The sequence below is a fragment of the Eschrichtius robustus genome, chromosome 16, assembly GCF_028021215.1.
Source record: "Eschrichtius robustus isolate mEscRob2 chromosome 16, mEscRob2.pri, whole genome shotgun sequence".
NCBI lineage: Eukaryota > Metazoa > Chordata > Mammalia > Artiodactyla > Eschrichtiidae > Eschrichtius > Eschrichtius robustus.
Genome location: NC_090839.1, coordinates 23906222 through 23931727, shown reverse-complemented (window position 1 = coordinate 23931727; position 25506 = coordinate 23906222). Strand labels below are relative to the sequence as shown.

The window sequence follows — 25506 nt, the reverse complement described above, 5'->3', positions numbered from 1 at the left end:
CATAGTTTATTATATCAGACACTCATTAAATATAATTTATAGGTCCATTTTTATAAAAAGGGTGACTGATCTCACTTAATATGGGGTAAATCAAGTCAAACTCATAGCAGAAAAAGCTACAACGATGTACTGTACAGCACAGGTAATATAGCCAGTACTTTTTTTAAAATAAATTTATTTATTTATTTTTGGCTGCATTGGGTCTTTGTTGCTGCACGCGGGCTTTCACTAGTTGTGGCGAGTGGGGGCCACTCTTTGTTGCGGTGCGCGGGCTTCTCATCATGGTGGCTTCTGTTGCAGAGCACGGGCTCTAGGCGTGCGGACTTAGTAGTTGTAGAACGTGGGCTCAGTAGTTGTGGCTCGTGGGCTCTAGATGGCAGGCTCAGCAGCTGTGGCGCACAGGCTATGTTGCTCCGTGGCATGTGGGATCTTCCCGTACCAGGGCTCGAACCCGTGTCCCCTGCACTGGCAGGCGGATTCTTAACCACTGCGCCACCAGGGAAGCCCTGGGTCTGAAATCTTTTGAAGTGATCATTTAAGGACTAAAAGTCATTGGCCGAATTATTGGCCGTAGTTAATTAAGGTTTTTAAATGTCTTTTAAACTTTGGCAACCAGAGCTTTGCAAGTTGTTTTAAAAAATCTTTTCAGTTTATTTCCTCCATGAGCTAAAATTGTAGGAGGGAGAGTCTTGAGGTAATTTGTTCCTACAATGGTCATTTGCTACCCTAATATATTAGTTCTATAAGCTTCAAATTCTGTTCAGTGAACTTTAGTTAACTGGAGGACATTGAAAATGAGTGGATATTTTTGGGAGAACCTGTTTTCCCCAGAGTTCTTCGGTCTGAAGTCCTGTATTATGCTGCCATCCTTTCTGGTTCTTGAGATTAATTGGAAGAGGGAGGAGAAGGAGGGACATGGGGGAGGGGCAATCCTTAAAGTTAATGGAACCAGCTGTGTGGCATTATTGCTACCTCGTGGACTGGGAAGGAAAGCTAGCCTTTGTGGGTGCTCAGATCTGTGCCTGATTTTGAGATGAAATAATGACTCTTAGGTGCTGCCTTTGGGTTAGGTTTTTTTTTTTTAAAGGAATCTTACTTTGTGTGGTCAAAGCTGGCTAAGATTGGACAGATTTATTTATAAGGTTTATTTATTTATTTATTTATTTTGGCTGTGTTGGGTCTTCGTTTCTGTGCGAGGGCTTTCTCTAGTTGTGGCAAGCGGGGGCCACTCTTCATCGCGGTGTGCGGGCCTCTCACTATCGCGGCCTCTCTTGTTGCGGAGCACAGGCTCCAGACGCGCAGGCTCAGTAGTTGTGGCTCACGGGCCTAGTTGCTCCGTGGCATGTGGGATCTTCCCAGGCCAGGTCTCGAACCCGTGTCCTTTGCATTAGCAGGCAGATTCTCAACCACTGCACCACCAGGGAAGCCCCTGGGTTAGGTTTAATCCAGGGGAGCTGGCAGTTTCTAGCTCATGATTTATTCTAGCAGTTCAATTGCAGGATTGGGAGGGACAATGCTGGACTCTAATTTCACTCTTTCCCTGATGTTTTCTGCCCTGCCTCCATTCCGTCTGTAGCAGGGGCCACCACGGCTTAATGGTGCTGTGAGAAGAACCTCTGCAGGCAAGGTGGTGCCTTTATTTCCTGTAAAAGTTATTCTTTTTGGTGCTGCTAGGAGGAGGCTGGGGATATAGTGAAGTCACTTTCTATAGCTTCATCTTGGGAAGGCTTGGTCTGATTTTTCTGCCGTTCTTAACCTCCTTGATGGTTTTGCAGAGGCTGAGCGTTGACTGAGCAGGCTGGTGGGTAGTGGCCCTAGCCAGAGTGGAGAGCACTGGCTGCTGGCATTGGGAATCCGGCATGACTGAATCACAACCAGATAGCAACTTTTATTTTTTATTTTATTTAATTATTTTTTTTGCAGCAATAAACTTGACATGTTTATTAATTAAACTATCACTTAAATTTAAAAAGTGCATAGAAAATAAACGTTTAAAAACTCCTTTTTTTTACAACTATGTACACTTTTTACTTTTACATTCAGTCTTTCGTTGACAGCTTTCAGCACTATTATTTTTTGAACTGTTAAAGTATTTTCCTTCATCCCTGTCACAGGGAGTTAACACTGATGGACTTTAGACACATTTTTTCTTTTTTTTCTCTTTTTCTCTAACCAGAAGCTTGGAAGAACACAAGGAAAAAAAAAAACCCAAAAGATCTGTTTTACATGAATAAGTTGTCAAGAAATGTCTTATTTCTAGAAAAGAAGCTTGTCATCTGTTGAGTTTTTGATAGCAAATTTTAGAGTTTCTTAAGGGAGTTTTTTAGCACTTGGAAACTGGGGAGAGCAATGCCATGTTATTTAGCCCTTTTCATCTGGAATGATTCCTTGGCAATGGCAGTTAAGCATCATGTTGTGTGAAGGCAGCCACACCTGGTAGCCTTGTTAGATCCTTGGTCTGTGTTGGAGAAAAAGAAGGGATTCTACTTCCAGGGAATCTAGTTTGGAAGCCATCTCTGGTGAGTTGACCACACCTCTGCTCAGCTCCCTTTTTTATGCCGAGGATGTCAGAGCCGCTTGTCTGTCAGGGGGTTTGTGCCCCTGCTCTGCAAGGCATTCTCTCTGGGGGAAACTGAAAGTAGGTTCATATTTACAACAAAATGAGGAATCATTCCTTCCTGTTGATCTGTGGTTAACTTGAGTGCGCAGGCGAATCAGGTCCCTCTTCCTTAAAATTATGCATATCCTTGGGTCACGTGCCCCCCTCGTCCCCTCCTTGTACCCCAGTTCAATCTCTTTGTTCATTGCCTAGAGTCTGCATTTAAACTGGGAGATTTTATGGAAATGGTCTTATTTCTAGAGTCTCTGGTCGAAGCAGTTACTATTTTTTGTTTTCTTCATGCTGTAACTGAACCTACATTTGAAATGTGGGAACACTGGGACTATGAGCAGCTTTGAATAGAGATAAAAGGACCATTTAGGCCCATACATGCAGGTGCTAGCTTGGCTCCTATCTTCTATGGGGGGGAAGGGGGTTCTCTTTCAAAGTGACTTGGTAGATGATGGTAATTAGAACCACATATTGATCCCTTGCTCTGTGACAGTCCCTTTGCTAAGCAATTTCCATATCTGATCTTATTTAGTCTTCACACAAACATGGAAAGGTTGTTGCCGTCAACCCCATCCACATTTTACAGATGAGGAACTGAGCTCACAGGAGAAACTGCTTGAGGTTACAGAGCATGTAGATAAATGGTAGCCTGAGGTCTGAATGGAGGTCTGTGGTGCTCCAAGTTTCCTGAAACTGCAGTTCCTACAGTACCAGGCTGTTTCTCTGGAGCAGGGTTTTCCTTAAACAGCAGAAGTTGTCAGGGCCAGATGCTCGCTGGCGGAGTGTGTGTGTACGTGCACCTGATACGGTAGGGTGAGTGTAGATGGTCTGTACTTCCTGGAGCCGGGTGGTGTCTTGAGAGCCCTGATTGGAGACAGGCCCTGTCCCAGTCCCTGCTTGATGATTATGAGCAGTTCACTCTCCTTGCTCTGGACTCATCTGAGCAGTTAGAAATGGGAGAAGGAATTGGACTAGATGAGCATTTTTGGAAATTGTTGGCTACAGAACCTAAGCCCATTATGTAAAATTTCTAAGAGGAAAAGACTTAGGGGGAGGTTGCCTGCAAGCATGCACTTATCCCATCCCTCTGCCCACCCCCTTAGGCACATCTGTGGGAACCTCAGGACTTTGAGAAACCATGTTTGAAAGCTCCTATCCATGATATTATGGAATTCTCTGACTCCTGGAGAATGAGCGGGATAGTAAAAGGGCCCTGAGTCACACTTATGGTAGATTTCAAGAGCAACAGAAATCGGTCCTTTCCAGAGTCACCTGTTTCCTTGGTCCTAGAGAAGATGAGCTTTCTACACGTCTCTAGTTTTGTTCTTACATCCCTTCTGCTATTACGGACTTCTGTAAGGTTGTCTGATATGCTGAGTTCTTAACCCCCAGAGGGCAAAGCCAGGAAGCTTTGTTTCATCTGGTAAAGACAGGAGCTTCTTAAGGGAGCCTGAGGCAGGTGGGCTTTGTGTCAAGAATGTTCTTATTTTGGATTCTGTCATTTACATGTTTTTTGTTTATGGCCATGGGAGAGCTCTGTTGCCAGCCACCCTTGGGAGGACTCTGTGGGAAGACATTCTTTTAGTTACGCATGAAACCATTAAAGTAGATGTGGGGCCTCTCTCCAGAAGTGGGTCTAGACCACCGTTGTCTGTGAGATGTGTTGTTTTGTTCCCTCTGATTTATTGAAGCCCAGGTTAGGCTGTGTGCATGATCAAGGGAGAAAGTTTCAAGATGATCCCTTGTAGTTCTTTGGAAGTAAAAAGGGTCAGGACCAGGATATTGTTATCTAAGGACAGTGGCCCCTGAGCACCTTTGGCCATAGTTTGGGTCATTTCAGAGTGGCCAGTGGTGCTCTGGGTTTGTGGTTTAGAATTGAGGCTGAGGGACCTGGGGAATAGGCAGTGTGGGGTGGTGGGAGAAGAATTAGTCAGAGGTCAGCAGACAGGCTTGGGTTCTGCTTCTAGCTCTGTTGTAGACTTCCATGGAACTCGGGGTCCATCCCTTCATCTAAGGCCTCCATTCTGAGCCTGCTGTCAGGACTAAGCTTCAAAATTGACTTCAAGTAGCTGAAAATGTTGGACTTTTGGGTAGCATTTTGTCCTTCTGGATGTTTGAAATGTCTGTAAAAATGGGCAGTTTTCATTTTGATGTAACGGATGATGAACTTTGTTGATAAGATAGTTGAAAGTATAGACATGGGTGGCTTGTTGGCATGCTTAATATTTAAGATTTCTTGAGAATTGGGTTCTTAAGGTCCCCACCCCCAAACCCCCATCCTTAGACTGGCCAGAGCTTTGCCATGGTTGCTTGAAAAGAGTCTGTTTAGAGTTCCACAGCCTTGCTTATTATCATTGCTCCTTTGCTTGCCAACACCCTCACAATAGAGGCAGGAAGACAGGAACCCAGGTCTTTGTTGTAAGTATTCATCAGTCATTGCTGACGTGCCTTATGTAGAATACTTATCATAGCCGGTCATCTCATTGCTTGCTTTAACCAACCAATTATATATATCTGTATAAGTATTATTTATATATATATATATATATATATATATATATAAATAAATATATATATATATATATATATATATACATAAATATATATATATATGTAAAACCAGCTGTGTATCCTTGTGTCTGTCTTGTTTGCTAGCCACTTTTCTGTGTTGGTGACACTTGTGACAAATAATCACTTTTATTTTGTAAGTACCAGGAGTAAAACAGTAGGTAGTTACTCATTGTTTACAACAGTGGTTCTCAGACTTCAGTGTGCACCAGAGTCACCTCAAGGCTTTATTAAACTTTTTTTTTTTTTTACTTTTAAAAAAATTTTATTTTATTGATGTATAGTTGTGTTAGTTACAGGTATACAGCAAGGTGATTCAGTTATACCTATATATACATTATTTTTTTCATATTTTCCATTATGGTATATCACAAGATATTGAATATAGTTCCCTGTGCTATACAGTAAGACCTTGTTGTTTCTCCATTCTTTTTTTTTTTAATTTTTGAATTTTATTTATTTTTTTATACAGCAGGTTCTTATTAGTCATCAATTTTTTTTTTAAAATTTATTTTATTTATTTTTGTCTGCGTTGGGTCTTCTTTGCTGCGCGCGGGCTTTCTCTAGTTGTGGCGAGCAGGGGCTACTCTTGGTTACGGTGCACAGGCTTCTCATTGCAGTGGCTTCTCTCGTTGCTGAGCATGGGCTCTAGGCGTGTGGGCTTCAGTAGTTGTGGCATGTGGGCTCAGTAGTTGTGGCTCGCGGGCTCTAGAGTGCAGACTCAGTACTTGTGGCGCATGGGGTTAGTTGCTCTGCGGCATGTGGGATCTTCCCGGACCAGGGCTCGAATCCGTGTCGCCTGCATTGGCACGAGGATTCTTTTTTTTTTTTTTTTTTAAATTAATATTTATTTATTTATTTTTGGCTGTGTTGGGTCTCCGTTTCTGTACGAGGGCTTTCTCTAGTTGCGGCAAGTGGGGGCCACTCTTCATCGCGGTGCGCGGGCCTCTCACTATCGCGGCCTCTCTTGTTGCGGAGCACAGGCTCCAGACGCGCAGGCTCAGTAGCGTGGCTCACGGGCCTAGTCACTCCGGCACGCGGATTCTTAACCACTGCGCCACCAGGGAAGCCGCAGTCATCAATTTTATACACAACAGTGTATACATGTCAATCCCAATTGCCCAATTCATCACACCACCACCACCACCACCCCCCCCGCCACTTTCCCCCCTTGGTGTCCATACGTTTGTTCTCTATATCTGTGTCTCAATTTCTGCCCTGCAAACCAGTTCATCTGTACCATTTTTCTAGGTTCCACATATATGCATTAATATACGGTATTTGTTTTTCTCTTTCTGACTTACTTTGTATGACAGTCTCTAGATCCATCCATGTCTCAACAAATGACTCAATTTCGTTCCTTTTTATGGCTGAGTAATATTCCATTGTATATATCTACCACTTCTTTATCCATTCGTCTGTCGATGGGCATTTAGGTTGCTTCCATGACCTGGCTATTGTAAATAGTGCTGCAGTGAACATTGGGGTGCATGTGTCTTTTTGAATTATGGTTTTCTCTGGGTATATGCCCAGTAGTGGGATTGCTGGATCATATGGTAATTCTATTTTTAGTTTCTTAAGGAACCTCCATGCTGTTCTCCATAGTGGCTGTATCAATTTGCATTCCCACCAACAGTGCAAGAGGGTTCCCTTTTCTCCACACCCTCTCCAGCATTTTCTGATGATGCCCATTCTAACTGGTGTGAGGTGATACCTCATTGTAGTTTTGATTTGCATTTCTCTAATAATTAGTGATGTTGAGCAGCTTTTCATGTGCTTCTTGGCCATCTGTATGTCTTCTTTGGAGAAATGTCTGTTTAGGTCTTCTGCCCATTTTTGGATTGGGTTGTTTGTTTTTTTAATATTGAGCTGCATGAGCTGTTTATATATTTTGGAGATTAATCCTTTGTCCGTTGATTCATTTGCAAATATTTTCTCCCATTCTGAGGGTTGTCTTTTCATCTTGTTTATGGTTTCCTTTGCTGTGCAAAAGCTTTGAAGTTTGATTAGTTCCCATTTGTTTATTTTTGTTTTTATTTCCGTTACTCTAGGAGGTGGATCAAAAAAGATCTTGCTGTGATTTATGTCAAAGAGTGTTCTTCCTATGTTTTCCTGTAGGAGTTTTATAGTGTCCAGTCTTACATTTAGGTTTCTAATCCATTTTGAGTTTATTTTTGTGGTGTTAGGGAGTGTTCTAATCTCATTCTTTTACATGTAGCTGTCCAGTTTTCCCAGCACCACTTACTGAAGAGACTGTCTTTTCTCCATTGTATATCCTTGCCTCCTTTGTCATAGATTAGTTGACCATAGGTGTGTGGGTTTATCTCTGGGCTTTCTGTCTTGTTCCATTGATCTATATTTCTGTTTTTGTGCCAGTACCATATTGTCTTGATGACTGTAACTTTGTAGTATAGTCTGAAGTTAGGGAGTCTGATTCCTCCAGCTCTGCTTTTTTTTTTTCCTCAAGACTGCTTTGGCTATTCGGGGTCTTTTGTGTCTCCATACAAATTATAAGATTTTTTGTTCTAGTTCTGTAAAAAATAACATTGGTAATTTGATAGGGATTGCATTCAATCTGTAGGGATTGTATTGCTTTGGATAATATTGTCATTTTCACAATATTGATTCTTCCAATCCAAGAACATGACATATCTCTCCATCTATTCGTGTCATCTTTAATTTCTTTCATCAGTGTCTTATAGTTTTCTGCATACAGGTCTTTTGTCTCCCTAGGTAGGTTTATTCCTAGGTCTTTTATTCTTTTTGTTGCAGTGGTAAATGGGAGTGTTTCCTTAATTTCTCTTTCAGATTTTTCATCATTAGTATATAGGAATGCAAGAGATTTCTGTGCATTAATTTTGTATCCTGCAACTTTACCAAATTCATTGATTAGCTCTAGTAGTTTTCTGGTGGCATCTTTAGGATTCTCTATGTATAGTATCATGTCATCTGCAAACAGTGATAGTTTTACTTCTTCTTTTCCAATTTGTATTCCTTTTTTTTCTTTTTCTTCTCTGATTGCCGTAGCTAAGACTTCCAAAACTATGTTGAATAATAGTGGTGAGAGTGGACATCCTTGTCTTGTTCCTGATCTTAGAGGAAATGCTCTCAGTTTTTCACCATTGAGAATGATGTTTGCTGTGGGTTTGTCGTATATGGCCTTTATTATGTTGAGGTACGTTCCCTCTATGCCTACTTTCCGGAGAGTTTTTATCATAAATGGGTGTTGAATTTTGTCAAAAGCTTTTTCTGCGTCTGTTGAGATGATCATATGGTTTTTATTCTTCAGTTTGTTAATATGGTGTATCACATCGATTGATTTGCATATATTGAAGAATCCTTGCATCCTTGGGATAAATCCCACTTGATCATGGTGTATGATCCTTTTAATGTGTTGTTGGATTCTGTTTGCTAGTATTTTGTTGAGGATTTTTGCATCTATATTCATCAGTGATATTCGTCTGTAATTTTCCTTTTTTCGTAGTATCTTTGTCTGGTTTTGGTATCAGGGTGATGGTGGCCTCATAGAATGAGTTTGGGAGTGTTCCTTCCTCTGCAATTTTTTGGAAGAGTTTGAGAAGGATGGGTGTTAGCTCTTCTCTAAATGTTTGATAGAATTCACCTGTGAAGCCATGTGGTCCTGGACTTTTGTTTGTTGGAAGAGTTTTAATCACAGTTTCAATTTCATTACTTGTGATTGGTCTGTTCATATTTTCTATTTCTTCCTGGTTCAGTCTTGGGAGGTTATACCTTTCTAAGAATTTGTCCATTTCTTCCAGGTTGTCCATTTTATTGGCATAGAGTTGCTTGTAGTAGTCTCTTAGGATGCTTTGTATTTCTGCGGTGTCTGTTGTAACTTCTCCTTTTTCATTTCTAATTTTATTGATTTGAGTCCTCTCCCTCTTTTTCTTGATGAGTCTGGCTGATGGTTTATCAATTTTGTTGATCTTCTCAAAGAACCAGCTTTTAGTTTTATTGATCTTTGCTATTGTTTTCTTTGTTTCTATTTCTATTTCTGCTCTGATCTTTATGATTTCTTTCCTTCTGCTAACTTTGGGTTTTGTTTGTTCTTCTTTCTCTATTTCTTAGGTGTAAGGTTAGATTGTTTATTTGAAATTTTTCTTGTTTCTTGAGGTAGGCTTCTATAGCTATACACTTCCCTCTTAGAACTGCTTTTGCTGCATCCCATAGGTTTTGGATCGTCGTGTTTTCATTGTCATTTGTCTCTAGGTATTTTTTGATTTCCTCGTTGATTTCTTCAGTGATCTCTTAGTTATTTAGTAACATATTGTTTAGCCTCTATGTGTTTGTGTTTTTTACGTTTTTTTCCCTGTAATTCATTTCTAATCTCATAGCGTTGTGGTCAGAAAAGATGCTTGATATGATTTCAGTTTTCTTAAATTTACTGAGGTTTGATTTGTGACCCAAGATGTCATCTATCCTGGAGAATGTTCCATGCACACTTGAGAAGAAAGTGTAATCTGCTGTTTTTGGATGGAATGTCCTATAAATATCAATTAAATCTATCTGGGCTATTGTGTCATTTAAAGCTTGTGTTTCCTTATTAATTTTCTGTTTGGATGATCTGTCCATTGGTGTAAGTAAGGTGTTAAAGTCCCCCACTATTATTGTGTTACTGTCGATTTCCTCTTTTATAGCTGTTAGCAGTTGCCTTATGTATTGAGGTGCTCCTATGTTGGGTGCATATATATTTATAATTGTTATATCTTCTTCTTGGATGGATCCCTTGATCATTATGTAGTGTCCTTCCTTGTCTCTTGTAACATTCTTTATTTTAAAGTCTATTTTATCTGATATGAGTATTGCTACTCCAGCTTTCTTTTGATTTCCATTTGCATGGAATATCTTTTTCCATCCCCTCACTTTCAGTCTGTATGTGTCCCTAGGTCTGAAGTGGGTCTCTTGTAGACAGCATATATATGGGTCTTGTTTTTGTATCCATTCAGCAAGCCTGTGTCTTTTGGTTGGAGCATTTAATCCATTCACGTTTAAGGTAATTATCGATATGTATGTTCCTATGACCATTTTCTTAATTGTTTTGGGTTTGTTTTTGTAGGTCCTTTTCTTCTCTTGTGTTTCCCACTTAGAGAAGTTCTTTTAGCATTATTCTGTTGTAGAGCTGGTTTGGTGGTGCTGAATTCTCTTAGCTTTTGCTTGTCTGTAAAGCTTTTGATTTCTCCATCGAATCTGAATGAGATCCTTGCTGGGTAGAGTACCCTTGGTTGTAGGTTCTTCCCTTTCATCACTTTAAATATATTATGCCACTCCCTTCTGGCTTGTAGAGTTTCTGCTGAGAAATTAGCTGTTAACCTTACGGGAGTTCCCTTGTATGTTATTTGTCATTTTTCCCTTGGCTGCTTTCAATAATTTTTGTTTGTCTTTAATTTTTGCCAATTTGATTACTATGTGTCTCGGCGTGTTTCTCCTTGGGTTTATCCTGTATGGGACTCTCTGTGTTTCCTGGACTTGGGTGGCTGTTTCCTTTCATGTGTTAGGGAAGTTTTCGACTATAATCTCTTCAAATATTTTCTCTGATCTTTTCTCTCTCTCATCTCCTTCTGGGACCCCTAAAATGCGAATGTTGTTGCGTTTAATGTCGTCCCAGAGGTCTCTTAGGCTGTCTTCATTTCTTTTCATTCTTTTTTCTTCATTCTGTTCTGCAGCAGTGAATTCCACCATTCTGTCTTCCAGGTCACTTATCCATTCTTCTGCCTCAGTTATTCTGCTATTGATTCCTTCCAGTGTAGTTTTCATTTCAGTTATTGTATTGGTCATCTCTGTTTGTTTGTTCTTTAATTCTTCTAGGTCATTGTTAAACATTTCTTGCATCTTCTCGATCTTTGCCTTAATTCTTTTTCCGAGGTCCTGGATCATCTTCACTATCATTATTTTGAATTCTTTTTCTGGAAGGTTGCCTATCTCCACTTCATTTAGTTGTTTTTCTGGGGTTTTATCTTGTTCCTTCATCTGGTACATAGCCCTCTGCCTTTTCATCTTGTCTGTGTTTCTGTGAATGTGGTTTTCATTGCACAGGCTGCAGGATTGTAGTTCTTCTTGCTTCTGCTGTCTGCCCTCTGGTGGATGAGGCTATCTAAGAGGCTTGTGCAAGTTTCCTGATGGGAGGGACTGGTGGTGGGTAGAGCTGGCTGTTGCTCTGATGGGCAGAGCTCAGTAAAACTTTAATCCGCTTTACTGCTGATGGGTGGGGCTGGATTCCCTCCCTGTTCGTTGTTTGGCCTGAGGCAGCCCAACACTAGAGCCTACCCGTGCTCTTTGCTGGGGCTAATGGCAGACTCTGGGAGGGCTCATGCCAAGGAGTACTTCCCAGAACTTTTGCTGCCAGTGTCCTTGTCCTCACGGTGAGACAGAGCCACCCCCCGCCTCTGCAGGAGACCCTCCAACACTAGCAGGTAGGTCTGGTTCAGTCTCCTGTGGGGTCACTGCTCCTTCCCCTGGGTCCCAATGCGCACACTACTTTGTGTGTGCCCTCCAAGAGTGGAGTCTCTGTTTCCTCCAGTCCTGTCAAAGTCCTGCAATCAAATCCCACTAGCCTTCAAAGTCTGATTCTCTAGGAATTCCTCCTCCCGTTGCCAGACCCCTAGATTGGGAAGCCTGACGTTGAGCTCTGAACCTTCACTCCAGTTGGTGGACTTTTGTGGTATAAGTGTTCTCCAGTTTGTCAGTCACCCACCCAGCAGTTATGGGATTTGATTTTATTGTGATTGTGCCCCTCCTACCATCTCATTGTGGCTTCTCCTTTGTCTTTGTATGTGGGGTATGTTTTTTGGTGAGTTCCAGTGTCTTCCTGTTGATGATTGTTCAGCAGTTAGTTGTGATTTTGGTGTTCTCGCAAGATGGAGTCTTTTTTTTTTTAAATTTTTGGTTGCATTGTGTCTTCGTTGCTGCGTGCAGGCTTTCTTCTAGTTGTGGCGAACAGGGGCTGCACTTTGTTGCGGTGTGTGGGCTTCTCATTGCAGTGGCTTCTCTTGTTGCGGAGCATGGGCTCTATGTGCGTGGGCTTCAGTAGTGGCTCACAGGCTGTAGAGCACAGGCTTAGTAGTTGTGGCTCATGGGCTTAGCTGCTCTGTGGCATGTAGGATCTTCCAGGACCAGGGCCGGAACCTGTGTCCCCTGCATCGGCTGACAGATTCTTAACCACTGCACCACCAGCGAAGTCCTCAAGCCCTTATTAAAACACATATCTGTGTCACACTGCCAGAGTTTTTGATTCAGCATATTGAGGGTGGGGCTGATAACTTGCATTTCCTGTAATTTCACAGGGTTGTTGATGCTGCTGGTCTGGGGACTACACTTTGAGAAACACTGGTTACAGTGAGCCTGGCGCTGTGTGAGAAACTAGTGTCAGATGTGGTCTCTAGCCTTGGAGAGCCTGCCTTCGATTTGGGATCTGCCTTCTATATGAAGGCACCTAAATGTGAGGCTCTGCAGGCCAGGTACCAAATGAGTCTGAGAAGTTCAGAGGAGGGAGAACTCTCCAGTAGCAGGGAAGTCAGGAAGCTTTTACTGAACTATTGTGGTCTTTTGAGCTGAGTGCTTAAGGATCAATGAGTGGCACATTACAGGCAGGAAAACACTTTGATAAAGATGTGGAGGTGGAAATGTTACAAGACAGTTTCAGTGGGTGGCAAGTAGCTAGTCACTTTGTGTTGGTGGGTATTGTATGCTGGTAATTCGAAATAAGGTTTGGAAAATAATTGGGCTCAGATTGCTTGGACTTTGAACACTGAAGAGGGAGGGTTTCAGTAGAGGTGGCTAGCCATGGGCAGGACCCTATTCAGGGCTGGAGGAGAGGGCCGGTGGGTGGGGAGAGAATGTATAAGAAGGAGGCAACCAGCCAGAAGATCTTAACTTCATCGTTGCATTATTCTGCTCCCAACCCTTGGGATTTATTTTATTTCTTCCATGTTGGGTAGTAAATTGGTCCTGAAAACTGACCATGTTTACTAGTGGTAAATCATTACATGACTACCAGTGGTTCATTGATAATCTTGACAAGATTAACTGTAATTTTTTTTTTTTTTTTTAATAAATCCCTGGGACCAAAAAGAAAAAAAAGAGAGAGAGAGAGAGACAGAGAAATGGGTGGGTTCTAAAATGCAAAAGTTTGAAAGTGTTGGTTTGAGTACAGCTAATGAGAACTTTTGTAGTTGGATGCCTTATTTGGGGAGATAAGATTATTTGTATTTCCAGTTTCGGTTTTTTAGCAGAGAGTGATTTTTGTTGGACTTAAAAAAAAAAAAAAAAAGGAACAAAACTAACAATGTAGCGGTCACCATTTAGTGCTTTGGCCTAGTCTCTATTTTGAAACATTGTAATATGCAGCTAATTCATATGGATTTTGAGAGTAATGTGACCTCTAAAAACATAATACCGTTAGCAGATGGTCGTATTTCTTGTAAAGTTTAAAAGATATTACTACTTCTAAGCCCAGAAAATAAAGATTAAGTGATAAACATTAATAATTCACCAAGCAATAAATAAATCTGTATTTTCCTTATATCCTATTTTTTTTAACTGAAGTATAGTTGACATACAATATTATATGTTACAGGTGTAAATATAGTGATTCACAATTTTTAAAGGTTACACTCCATTTATAGTTCTTATAAAATATTGGCTATATTCCCTGTGTTGAATAATATATCCTTGTACATTATTTTATACATAATAGTTTGTACTTACAGTGGAGGATTACTGGACTGAATGTCAATATTATGACATAGTATGAGTGTGTTTCATGTTTGGTAAGTGCAGTCATCGTTGCTTTTGTTGTGGTCATCCATGTACAATGCTTGGTGTCAGTCTATTTATCTCTTGTAAAAATAAAATACAGTGTGTGTGTGTGGGAAAAAAAAAAAAAATAGTTTGTACTTCTTAATCTCCTATCCCTATTTTGCCTCTCCTCTGTTTCCTTCTCCCTACGGGTAACCACTAGTTTGTTCTCTGTGTCTGTGAATCTGTTTCTTTTTTGTTATATTCACTACTTTGTTGTATTTTTTAGATTCCACACGTGAGATCATATAGTATTTGTCTTGTCTAATTTATTTCACTTAGCGTAATACTCTCCAAGTCCATCCATGTTGCTGCAAATGTCAAAATTTCATTCTTTTTTCATGGTTGAGTAGTATTCCATTGTATATGTATATGTATATATATGTACCACCTCTTTTATCCATCCATCTGTTGATGGACACTTAGATTGCTTCCATATCTTGGCAATTGTAAATAATGCTGTGAACATTGGGGTGCATGTATCTTTTCGAATTAGTGCTTTTGTTTTTTTCAGATATATACCAAGGAGTGGAATTGCTGGGTCATGTGGTAATTCTATTTTTAGTATTTTGAGAAACCTCTATACAGTTTTTTCCACAGTGGCTGCACCAGTTTACATTCCCACCAAGAGTGTAACACAATATATCTTTCCATCTTCAGTTTCTTACATCAGTGTCTTATAGTTTTCCATGTACAGGTCTTTCACCTTCTTAGGTAGGTTTATTCCTCGGTATCTTATTCTTTTTGATGCAACAATAAATGGGATTGTTCCCTTAATTTCTCTGATAGTTCATTGTTGGTGTTTCCTTACATTCTTAATTGTTTTACTGCTCTTTGTTCTTGGTCTAAGTCAGTGCAAGTTTTTAAGATTTAGTGAAGCACCATAAAAATGAGGTTTTTTTTGATGGATTTTGATTTGTTCAGATAAAAAGATTTGTAAAGATAAAGAGGAAAAGGCAAGTGTACTATTATCTTGGACATAAGTAAGACTGAATGTGATTCTTGAACAACTTTTTAATTCCCATATGTTTATTATTGTGGTTGGAGCTCCCTTGTGTTTATGCTTTGAAAAGTTTTATTGCTTTCATGAAACTGCAAGTTAAAATCATATCTTTTTGAATTTTAGGTACTTACACTGTGAAATTTTATGATGGAGTAGTTCAGACTGTCAAACATATTCATGTCAAAGCTTTTTCGAAAGATCAGGTGAGAGATGTGGTTTTATGCGCTGTGGTATGAATAATGCTAATGTTATAGTTTTGTTTCTCAAAGATGTTACATTTGTTTATGATGACAAAATCTTTCCTTCATCTGACATGATTTCACCAGAGAGCAATACGCAAGTTTTCAGAAATTGTAAATATTTGTCTCTCTCTCTGCCTTTTTCTTTTCATACCAATTCTTTTCAGAAGTGCCAGTACTTGAGTACCATTACCTGTTATCTGTCTTTTTCCCAAAGCACCTGGTTGTTATTCTTTTTTCTCTCTTCCTGTGCCCTGCCCACAGAGCTGTTTCCCCTCACAGGGAACTTGCTGAGTGGTTGAAGAGATGGAGATATTTTCTCCTCATCTGACTTTGTCCTTCAGCTCAGGACCATGGCTTGGTGGTTATGGAGCCGCCATTTGGCATAGATTTGGCAAGCACTTGTGCTAGATGTGCCTGGGTTGAAAATTTTGTTTCCTTTTGTCCCTTTCACCATCCATGTACTTGTCTAAGCACGGGTCCTGAGTTTTGATACTGGAAATATGGTGCACACAGATAGATGCTGGCCATCTAGAAGTGTTGCCTACTTTCTTCATGATTTTTTTTTCCCTTTTAGTTTTTTTCATATTTATGTCTTAATGAAATAGCTGAGGGGAAAGATTCTGATTGTAACTAATTGTTATTTACTTCTTTGGGTGGTTGTTGATATGACAGTATTTGGTAATCCTGGAACCTTCTAATAAATTCTTCTGAACATATATTTAGCAATTCCAAAGCATCATGATGCATGATATTGTTAAAGATAATCTCAAAAGTGTTTTTGCCTTTCTGGTTTTCCTCTTCAGAAAATTGACAAAATTATAGATAGATAGAGGACTGTATTAAGAACATGTCCAGAACTGTCAGATTGTATCTAGAATTTCCACAAATGGAAGTCTAGGGCTCCACATAACAAACGTTCATCTGTTTCCTCTGATTGATAGTACTCATGGTGCCTTGGCTTGGGGATGGGCACCTCACCCTGTATGGATTTGTGGGTCTTCAGTCCTCAATTCCCAGCTGGCTCTGAGTGTCTCATGTCATCTCAGACCTGGCAGGTGGTCAAGCACAGGCCCATGGCTCCTGTTTGTTTTTCTTTTCCAAGAGGACATAGTGGTTTGGATAAATGACTTCTCAGCTAGGCCACTTACAAAGCAAAATTTCTTACAAATATCTGTCAGACAATTTTTGAAGCTTTTTTCATGTAGTATTAGAGTAGATTGTTTTTTTGTTTTTTGTTTTTTAAATAGGATTGTACTGCCCTAAGTGGTTTGATAATCTATATTTCAGGAACATTTATCTTTTTTTGAAGTTATAGAAACAATATATGTTTGCTGTAGAAAACTTAGAAAGTACAGAAAAGTGCAAAGAAAGTAAAAATTGTATAATTCTATCATCTAGATGCAATTGCTCATAACATTTTAATGTATAGCCTTCTGTATTTTTTTAAAAAGATATTTATGTATATATATTTTTCTTTTCCAAATTTGAGTCATATGTTACTGTTCTATAACTTGCTCTTTTAACAAAATAACATTTTCCCAAGTTCCTAAGTACTGTATGGGAATATAGCTTTTAATGGCTAAGTAGTATTTATAATATGTATGTAACCCTACTTTGTGTAACCAGTTTTCTAATGGTCATTTAAGGATATTTGTAAATCTGGGTACACACGTCTGATTATTTTGTTAGCAGATTTCATTTCTAGGAATTCATTCTACTTCAAAAGTATAAACATAAGACTTTTGACCTAAATTGCCAACCCCCCTTCCTGGTGGTTGCAATTTTTATTTCTGCCAGCAGTTACTGAGGAGTGCTTGTTCTCAAACCTGGCTGCTTTCAGAAAATTTTGGGGACTTGAAAAAAATATTTTCTTTTAGTTTCTAACCACAGGGATTCTCCTTGTTTATTACTTTTCCCTCTGGAACAAATTAAACTTTTACTCACTGTGTATTTAGGCAGTCCTTCCTGCTCCTGGCAGAAATCTGTGTGCCAAGTGTGTGCTTGGTGCTAGGGATCCAATATGAACATGGTGTGGTGGTCTCTGCTCTTCTCTTGAGGTCTTGGAAGAAAGATACTTACACAAATAAACTTAATTGTAGTTTTGGAAACTCCAGAGCTTTCAGAGCTGGCTTTATTATGAGACAGTATACTAGGACACAAGACTTTTAAGATGAATTTTGAAAAAGTAATTTAGGAGGAAAGTAACCAAGAAACAGTACTTTCTCCTAATGGACAAAAACTCAGTAGCTCAGGAACGCAGTAGGTGGCTTGTTCGACTGAGCACAGCCTTTACCCAGTAGAGGAAGCAAAGACCCTGTTTTTGAGATGGAAAATCTTTACAGCTTTCCGGTTCGCCTCTAGTTATCAGTTTGGGTTCTTCTCTACACAGGACATCAGCATCTGCTGGCAAACTGAGCCAGCCTCTGAAAGGCCCTGGGTCAGTGTAGTCATTCTTGGGAGGAGACAGATGGGGCATGAAGGCATCTCTGTCAAAAAGATTGCTTCCCAGAAGAGGTCCCTGGGGTAGTTGTCTGTCCCTTTAATTATTTTTTAGTGACTTACTAATCAAAAGGGAGATAGCATTGTGTCAGAAGGAATTGAACATGGCTGTTATTTTCTTTAAACTTAGGACGGGTTTTCAAACCTCAGAATATGGGTGTATATTTTCAGTGGTGCTTTCCATTACGTGACCTGATACATGTCCTCTTTTAATTTCTTTGTCTTCATAAGTTTACAAAAAAAATCTGATTTTATATTTGCAAGTAATCCCAAAGTGTGTTTTATCGCTATTTTGCTCATTTTAGAATATTGTGGGTAATGCTAGGCCTAAAGAAACAGAACACAAAAGTCTTTCATCATCTCCTGATAAACGAGAGAAGTTTAAAGAGCAGAGAAAAGCCACAGCCAATGTGAAGAAAGACAAAGAGGACAAAGCCTTAAAGACAGAAAAGAGACCCAAACAGCCTGATAAAGAAGGAAAGTTAATCTGTTCTGAAAAGGGGAAGGTGTCGGAGAAGAGCCTTCCCAAGAACGAGAAGGAAGATAAGGAGAACATTTCAGAAAATGACAGAGAGTATTCTGGAGATGCTCAAGTGGATAAGAAACCTGAAAATGACATTGTGAAGAGTCCACAAGAAAGCTTGAGGGAGCCAAAAAGAAAGCGAGGCAGACCCCCTTCCATAGCGCCTACTGGTGAGTTTCCCAAGCGTGCAATGCCAGAGTGTTCTTCTGTGGTCCTTTGTGGTTCTTTATAACTTCTGTACTTCAAGCCTTTGTTTTTGTGACTGACTTTGAATCATCCTGTCATCTAAAAACAAGTCATGCCCATAGAGCTGAATTTTATGGGAGGCATATATCCAGGTGAACATAAGTTTCGGAAACACGTTCTTGACTGGGCTTCTGGGGTGACAGATAACTCTTCACTAGATACTTCAGCTTATATGATAAAGCCTAATAAGCTAATAACGCCTTTTGCTTTTGCCAGTTCAAATGATTTCACTTTAAGTAAGCTTACTAGAACGTAGAATCAGGAAATAGCATTTTCATGAGCGACATGAAAGGGGAAAGGAGAAGTAAATAGGGGTGGGCATCTGGAGGAGGCGACAAGAAAGAACACTGGACCTAGGAAGGTATGGGTACATTTGAAATTGAGATCTCTGGAGAGTGATTATGGATCAGAAATTTTCCCCGTCTAAATAAAAAGCTGAGATGGCTAATTGGTAGAGTCAAGGTTAGAGGATTTAGGGAAGAATACACAATTATTTTAAAAAGTTGAAATATGGAATTCTTCTAGAATAGCCAAGAAAGAAACAAACCCTGAATTTCTTCCTAAGGCAAACATTCCTTCTCTAGACTGAGTGGCGTGAAGAACCCCCAGGATCTCTAGACTGAACACTGCCTGTGATTATCTGGCAATGGCCTTCAGACATTCTTGTTTACATGTTCTTTACATAAATATTGAAAAACTGTGAATCCCCTAGTTTTAAAGTGATACCTGGGGACTTCCCTGGCAGTTCAGCAGTTAAGACTTCACGCTTCCACTGCGGGGGGCGCGGGTCCGATCCCCGGTCGGGGAACTAAGATCCCACACGATCTGTGGTGAGGCCAAAAACAAAAAAAGTGATATCTGTTTTTTTCTTACAAGTTTGAATAGCTGCCAAAGGTAAATTTAAAATATAAAATATGACAAAATATATTCTCATCAAAACTGTGGAACTACAGAGTTAGCTCATTTGTTGTTCCCTTATGATGTAGAATGCAAAGCCAGTCCTATCTATCAATCCAGACAGCTACACCAGACTTAATTTCTGTGGCAAAAACTCTACCTTTATTTACTTCAAATAAATGTATTAGTACTCGTTCCCAGTAGACAGCCTTCTTACATCTTCTAATTTTAAGGTATGAAATAAGACAATAGATTGATATCTTCCCAGATGAAGTAAGGCACTTCCCCCTTCAGTGGTTATAAGTGGGTTTCACTTTCAAGATCTGAGCATGCTGGAATTGTCCCTGTGCCTAACTAGAGCCTAGACCTGTGCCGTCCGATATGGTAGCTGCTAGCCACCTGTGGTTATTGAGCACTTGAAATGTGGCTACTCTGAATTGAGATGGGCTGTAACTTGTAAAATACACAAGGGAGGGAATTCCCTGGTGGTCCAGTGGTTAGGACTCTGCACTTTTAGCACCGAGGGTTCAATGCCTGGTCGGGGAGTTAAGATGCTGCTAGCCGTGCAGCGTGGCCAAAACAAAACAAAAAACCACACTGGTTTTCAAATAGTACAAAACAAAACAAACAAACACCCAGGAATGTAAAATATCTCAATAACTTAAAAACATTGACTACATGTTGGAATGATGTTTTGGATGTATTGGGTTAAATAAAATATATTCTTAAAATTAATTTCACTTTTTTAAACTTCTTAAAGTGACAACTAAAAATTGAAAATTACCTATGTGGCTTCCATTTATGGCTCTCATATGTCTACTGGACAGCACTGGCCTCATTGGCTTTCTCAGTAGGGTTCCAAGAGAGAATTAAGCTCTAATGCCCAAGGCATCTGTGACCTCTAATGAATTGACTTCTGCAAATTGAGAGTGATACTAGAATGATAAACCACTCTTGGGAGAATTGAGAAAATTACCTTTGTGTTCTGTTTTCAAACGAGGAACCCTAATTGAGAAAGTCCGGAGGTTTTAAACCTCTGGGCAGTGTACCGTTTTAAGATGTGGGATATAATAAGCAGGCCTTTTTATTAAGTGTAGGATTTCACACCAGATAGGATCAAGTTAATAGAGAACTGGAGTTTTCTAAGCTTACTGTTAACACTTCCCTGAGGCATTCCTCCCCAGTCAGAATTTTCTGAAGCAGGATCTGGGAATGCTAATTGTTAACAACCTTCCCAGATAATTCTTACTGTAATAAGAGTTTGGGAAACACTGAAGTTCTGTATGGTCAGCCCCAGTTTGTATGTGGTATCAAAGTGAAGAAGGTTTGCCAGTATCTAATATATAGTTCAAATCCCCTTTAAAAATTGCTTGGAATAAGTTCATTGACACGGTGGAGTCTTGAGCTCTCTAGATTGTACAGACCTTATTGGAACAGGATCTGAGCTGTTTGGGGAAGGTTGTTTGTGTTTAATTTGGAATGTGTGTGATCTCCAAGTTCCCACCCTTGGAACAAAATAATGTTGGCCCATTGAGAAGACTGAACACAGGAAGAGCCAAAGAGTTCAGCATTCTCATCAGGTTTGCCTCCTCAGAGCTCTGCCCTGTCTCCTTTGGCCATTTGACATGGCAGGTCTGAAGCTGCTGGTCTTAGACGAGTCTTTTCTCTCCCTTCCCCCTTCCCCTCCCATTTCCTTCCCTTCCTCCCTCTTCTTTCTCCTGGCTGCTTCTTTATCTCATTTCAACCTTCATCAGACCCCCAGCCCTACCTTTGCCTCAAGCTTCCCAATTTCTTTCCTTTTCTTTCTTTTTTTTTTTTTTTTAAATTAATTAATTAATTAATTTTTGGCTGCATTGGGTCTTCGTTGCTGCGCACAGGCTTTCTCTAGTTGCAACGAGCAGGGGCTACTCTTCATTGCAGTGTGTGGGCTTCTCATTGTGGTGGCTTCTCTTGTTGCAGAGCACGGGCTCTAGGTGTGTGGACTTCAGTAGTTGTGGCATGCGGGCTCTAGAGCACAGGCTCAGTAGTTGTGGCGCACGGGCTTAGTTGCTCTGCAGCATGTGGGATCTTCCCGGACCAGGGCTTGAACCCATGTCCCCTGCATTGGCAGGCGGAGTCTTAACCACTGTGCCACCAGGGAAGTCCCCCACTATTTCTTTTCTTTTGTTTTTTTTCTTTTGCCTGCCTTTTGGATTCTCACCTTTCCTCATGGGGGAGAACTTCTTAAGTGTTAGGTTTAAAAATAAAGAGTGAGGGACTTCCCTGGTGGCGCAGTGGTTAAGAATCAGCCTGCCAATACAGGGCACATGGGTTCGATTCCTGGTCCGGGAAGATCCCACATGCCACAGAGCAACTAAGCCCGTGCACCATAACTACTGAGTCTGTGCTCTAGAGCCCACGAGCCACAACTACTGAGCCCATGCACCACAACTACTGAAGCCTGCGTGCCTAGAGCCCCTGCTCCACAACAAGAGAAGCCACTGTAATGAGAAGCCTGCACACTGCAATGAAGAGTAGCCCCCGCTGGCTGTAACTAGAGAAAGCCCGCGCGTAGCAACGAAGACCCAACGCAGCCAAAAATAAATAAATTAATTAATTAACTTTTAAAAATAATTAAAAAAATAAAAATAAAGAATGAATACTATCTAAGGGTTTAGCTTCTGCACTGCTAAATTATGTCAGGGCTGGATTTTCCAGTGTTAAGCAGCCTTGCCTGGCACTGACTATCATATGGCATAGTCTCCTGAGATTTTTCTGGAATTGTTTTTAAGAGGTGTTGTAAATGTTGACATTCTTTTTGGTCCTTCAAAATTAGGACCAATGCCAAGCTAATCAATTTAGTAAGTAGAGGTTGAAAATAATAATCAAACCATAGTCCCAGGGTACACATTTTAAGAATTAGCCTGCCTGGTGGATTTCCTGAGTATTGTATAAGCCAAATTTTGATAAGAAGATTTGATTGTGATAAAAATGACTTTTCTGTTGCCTTTGTACCCTCATATTTTAAAGCAGTCACGTTGGGGTATTTAAAGAGAGGGTTTCAGGAGATAAATATATGAATAGAGCTGGGTCATAGGAGAAACCAAAAAGATTCAGGAGGTCAGTCTGCAGGGTGTCTGCGTCTCCTAAAAGGAAGTAATATCTCACCCATTTCACTTTTTTTTTCCCTTTTGGCTTAAGTAAGAATTCCCTTTGAGGGCCTATTTATCATGCAAGGATGTGTGTGGATGTTTATATATATGCTTTATTTACATATAATATGAGGATTGGTCACTAAGAAACTACATACATTTATTGGTGTGGTTTTATATACATTATAGCTGTGGATTCAAACTCTCAAACTTTGCAACCAATAACATTGGAATTGAGAAGACGGAAGATATCAAAAGGAAGTGAAGTCCCATTAAAGCGTCCTCGGCTTGACAAAAATTCATGTGAGTCTTCAGTTTGTGTATGTGTGGCTAGAACTTGACATCCATTGGGTTAATTCCCCTGTGTCCATCTTGTCCCCTATTCCTTATAGGCGCTGATGCTTGTCCTTGATCACAGGGTCTAGTGTGAGTGGGATGTGGTTGGATCAGAGGAGTTCTGCTAGAGGAAAAATAAATCTCAAAGCACAAGCTGTGTTAATGTTGGGGTCAGTAGTGTTGTCTCTATACCCATAAACTACATCTGATGTGAATTCCACTGGAAATTTAATGGCTTAGGAAGGGATGGATTTCATATGCTGAGTGAAACTTTAAAAATACTATCTATTGATTTTACTGTATAGTACAGAGAACTATATTCAATATCTTATAATAACCTATAGTGGAAAAGAATCTGAAAAAGAATATATATACATATGTACACACATACATATGTACATATATATATGTACATACCTGAAACTGTCACTTTGCTGTACACCTGAAACTATCACAACATTGTAAACCAACTACACTTCCATTAAAAAAATACTATTTATTGATTTTTTTAAAAGTACCCTGTTGGCTCCAGAAAGGATTTGTGATGGCTCTAAGGCTCTGTAAACTCACTGACTTGGGAGGTTAGTATGCAGACTTTTATGTTGGAAAGCCCCAAAATAAAACTTGTCAAGATTGGGACATGACCTTGGCACATATTTTCAAATCATGAATCCTTAAATTAGGGAAATTATATCCTGGCAGAAGGACTGTGCCTTTACTTAAAACTATAAACCAGGATAGGGTATTTCCTTTCATCATTGATCTAATATTCCAGAAGTCTCTGGTTGAAGCCCTTATAGAGGCAGCCAGTCGAGAAATCTGTAGTAGCAGAATTATTTCTTCAGGTCTCTTGACTACAACTCTCTTAATGGTTTATAGCCCAGGAAAAGTCAAAAAACTACTCGGAAAACACTGACAAAGACTTATCAAGGAGACGGTCCTCCAGGCTCTCCACTAATGGGACCCACGAGATCCTAGATCCTGACTTGGTTGTATCAGATTTGGTTGATACGGTTACTACTGATCCTTTGCAAAACACATCATCTGGTACCAAGGAGTCTGAAGAAGGTAAGTCAGAGTCTGTTCTGGAATGGTCTTGCCAGCATGCTCCCTGTCTAGTTAGAACCAGTCTAAATCTGTCATTGTGTACTGCCTTATACAAGTTTTAGATGGTCTTGAAATCAAGTTATTGAATTGGCTGCAGTGTTTCTTACATTCTTCACTGAAGATTTAATAGACAAACTTTTGTTTGCATTTGTGATTGGTTTTGCTTATATATGTCTGAATGTTGGGTTGGAGGTACAGTGCTTGAAGAGCCCTGTTCCTGTCTCTGTCTTTCTGATGCCATCTCACTCCAGTCCCTCTGCCTTTTTGTTAATATTTCCAGCAGATCCTCCCTTCACTTTAGCTCCTTATTAGCCTTCTTCTTTGATACGCTCACAGCCCTGGCTATGTGTGCTGGAACCTGTGAATGTATTCTTGTATGCCATGAAATGAATGGTTTCCTCTAGAAGACCCTGGCTTTATCAGTTTTTTTTTAAAATTTATTTATTAATTAATTTATTTTTGGCTGCATTGGGTTTTCATTGCTGCCCATGGGCTTTCGCTAGTTGTGGCGAGTGGGGGCTACTCTTCATTGAGGCGCACAGGCTTCTCATTGCCATGGCTTCTCGTTGCGGAGCACAGGCTCTAGGAGCACGGGCTTCAGTAGTTGTGGCTTGCGGGCTCTAAGAGCGCAGGCTCAGTAGTTGTGGCTCGCGGGCTGTAGAGTGCAGGCTCAGTAGTTGTGGCCCATGGGCTTAGTGGTTCCATGGCATGTGGGATCTTCCCAGACCAGGGCTCGAACCCGTGTCCCCTGCATTGGCAGGCGGATTCTTTTTTTTTTTTTAATTTTATTTATTTATTTATTTATGACTGTGTTGGGTCTTCATTTCTGTGCAAGGGCTTTCTCTAGTTGCGGCAAGTGGGGGCCACTCTTCATCGTGGTGCGCGGGCCTCTCACTATCATGGCCTCTCTTGTTGCGGAGCACAGGCTCCAGATGCGCAGGCTTAGCAATGTGGCTCACGGGCCCAGTCGCTTCGCGGCATGTGGGATCTTCCCAGACCAGGGCTCGAACCCGTGTCCCCTGCATTGGCAGGCGGATTCTTAACCACTGCACCACCAGGGAAGCCCCTTTATCAGTCTTTTGTGGGACTTTTGGTTCTCAGATTATGTACATGTATATGTTCCCCAATCTTTCTTTTTTTCTTCTAGGTCAGTTGAAATCTCCTTTGGAAGCTGGCCAGGTCTCATCTGCACTAACTTGCCACTCCACTGGGGATGGACTGGGGCCTGCAGGCTTGGAGTTGAACTGCAAGTCAATGGGAGAAAACACTATGAAAACGGAACCGGCTTCTCCCCTTGCTGAGTTACAAGAGATTTCTACGGTGGCAGGTTCATATTTAGAGCTAACATCCTCTTCTTATACTTTTGCTTCTCCTTTGATTGTGAACTAAAAAAAATGGATTTTCCTAATGATTTTTTTTCACCTTTTATTAATAATATTTTCTTATTTTAATGCTATATACATTTTAAAAATGCTGTATACTTGTCATTTCTGATATTGTAATTTGGGTTTCCTCTCTTTTCTTGATTA

At 40.3% G+C, this 25506-nt stretch overlaps 1 protein-coding gene across 10 annotated transcripts in view; it reads left to right on the top strand.

Moving 5' to 3' along the window:
- Positions 1-25506, top strand: part of PHF20 (PHD finger protein 20) — a 137483-nt gene that overhangs the window by 42327 nt on the left and 69650 nt on the right. For all 10 annotated transcript variants that reach the window (XM_068525228.1, XM_068525235.1, XM_068525227.1 and 7 more), the window contains 5 exons: positions 15120-15199; positions 18043-18430; positions 22724-22837; positions 23750-23938; positions 25125-25304. In XM_068525228.1, the coding sequence (XP_068381329.1) occupies positions 15120-15199; positions 18043-18430; positions 22724-22837; positions 23750-23938; positions 25125-25304 (951 nt within the window). The remainder of the gene's footprint in view (positions 1-15119; positions 15200-18042; positions 18431-22723; positions 22838-23749; positions 23939-25124; positions 25305-25506) is intronic.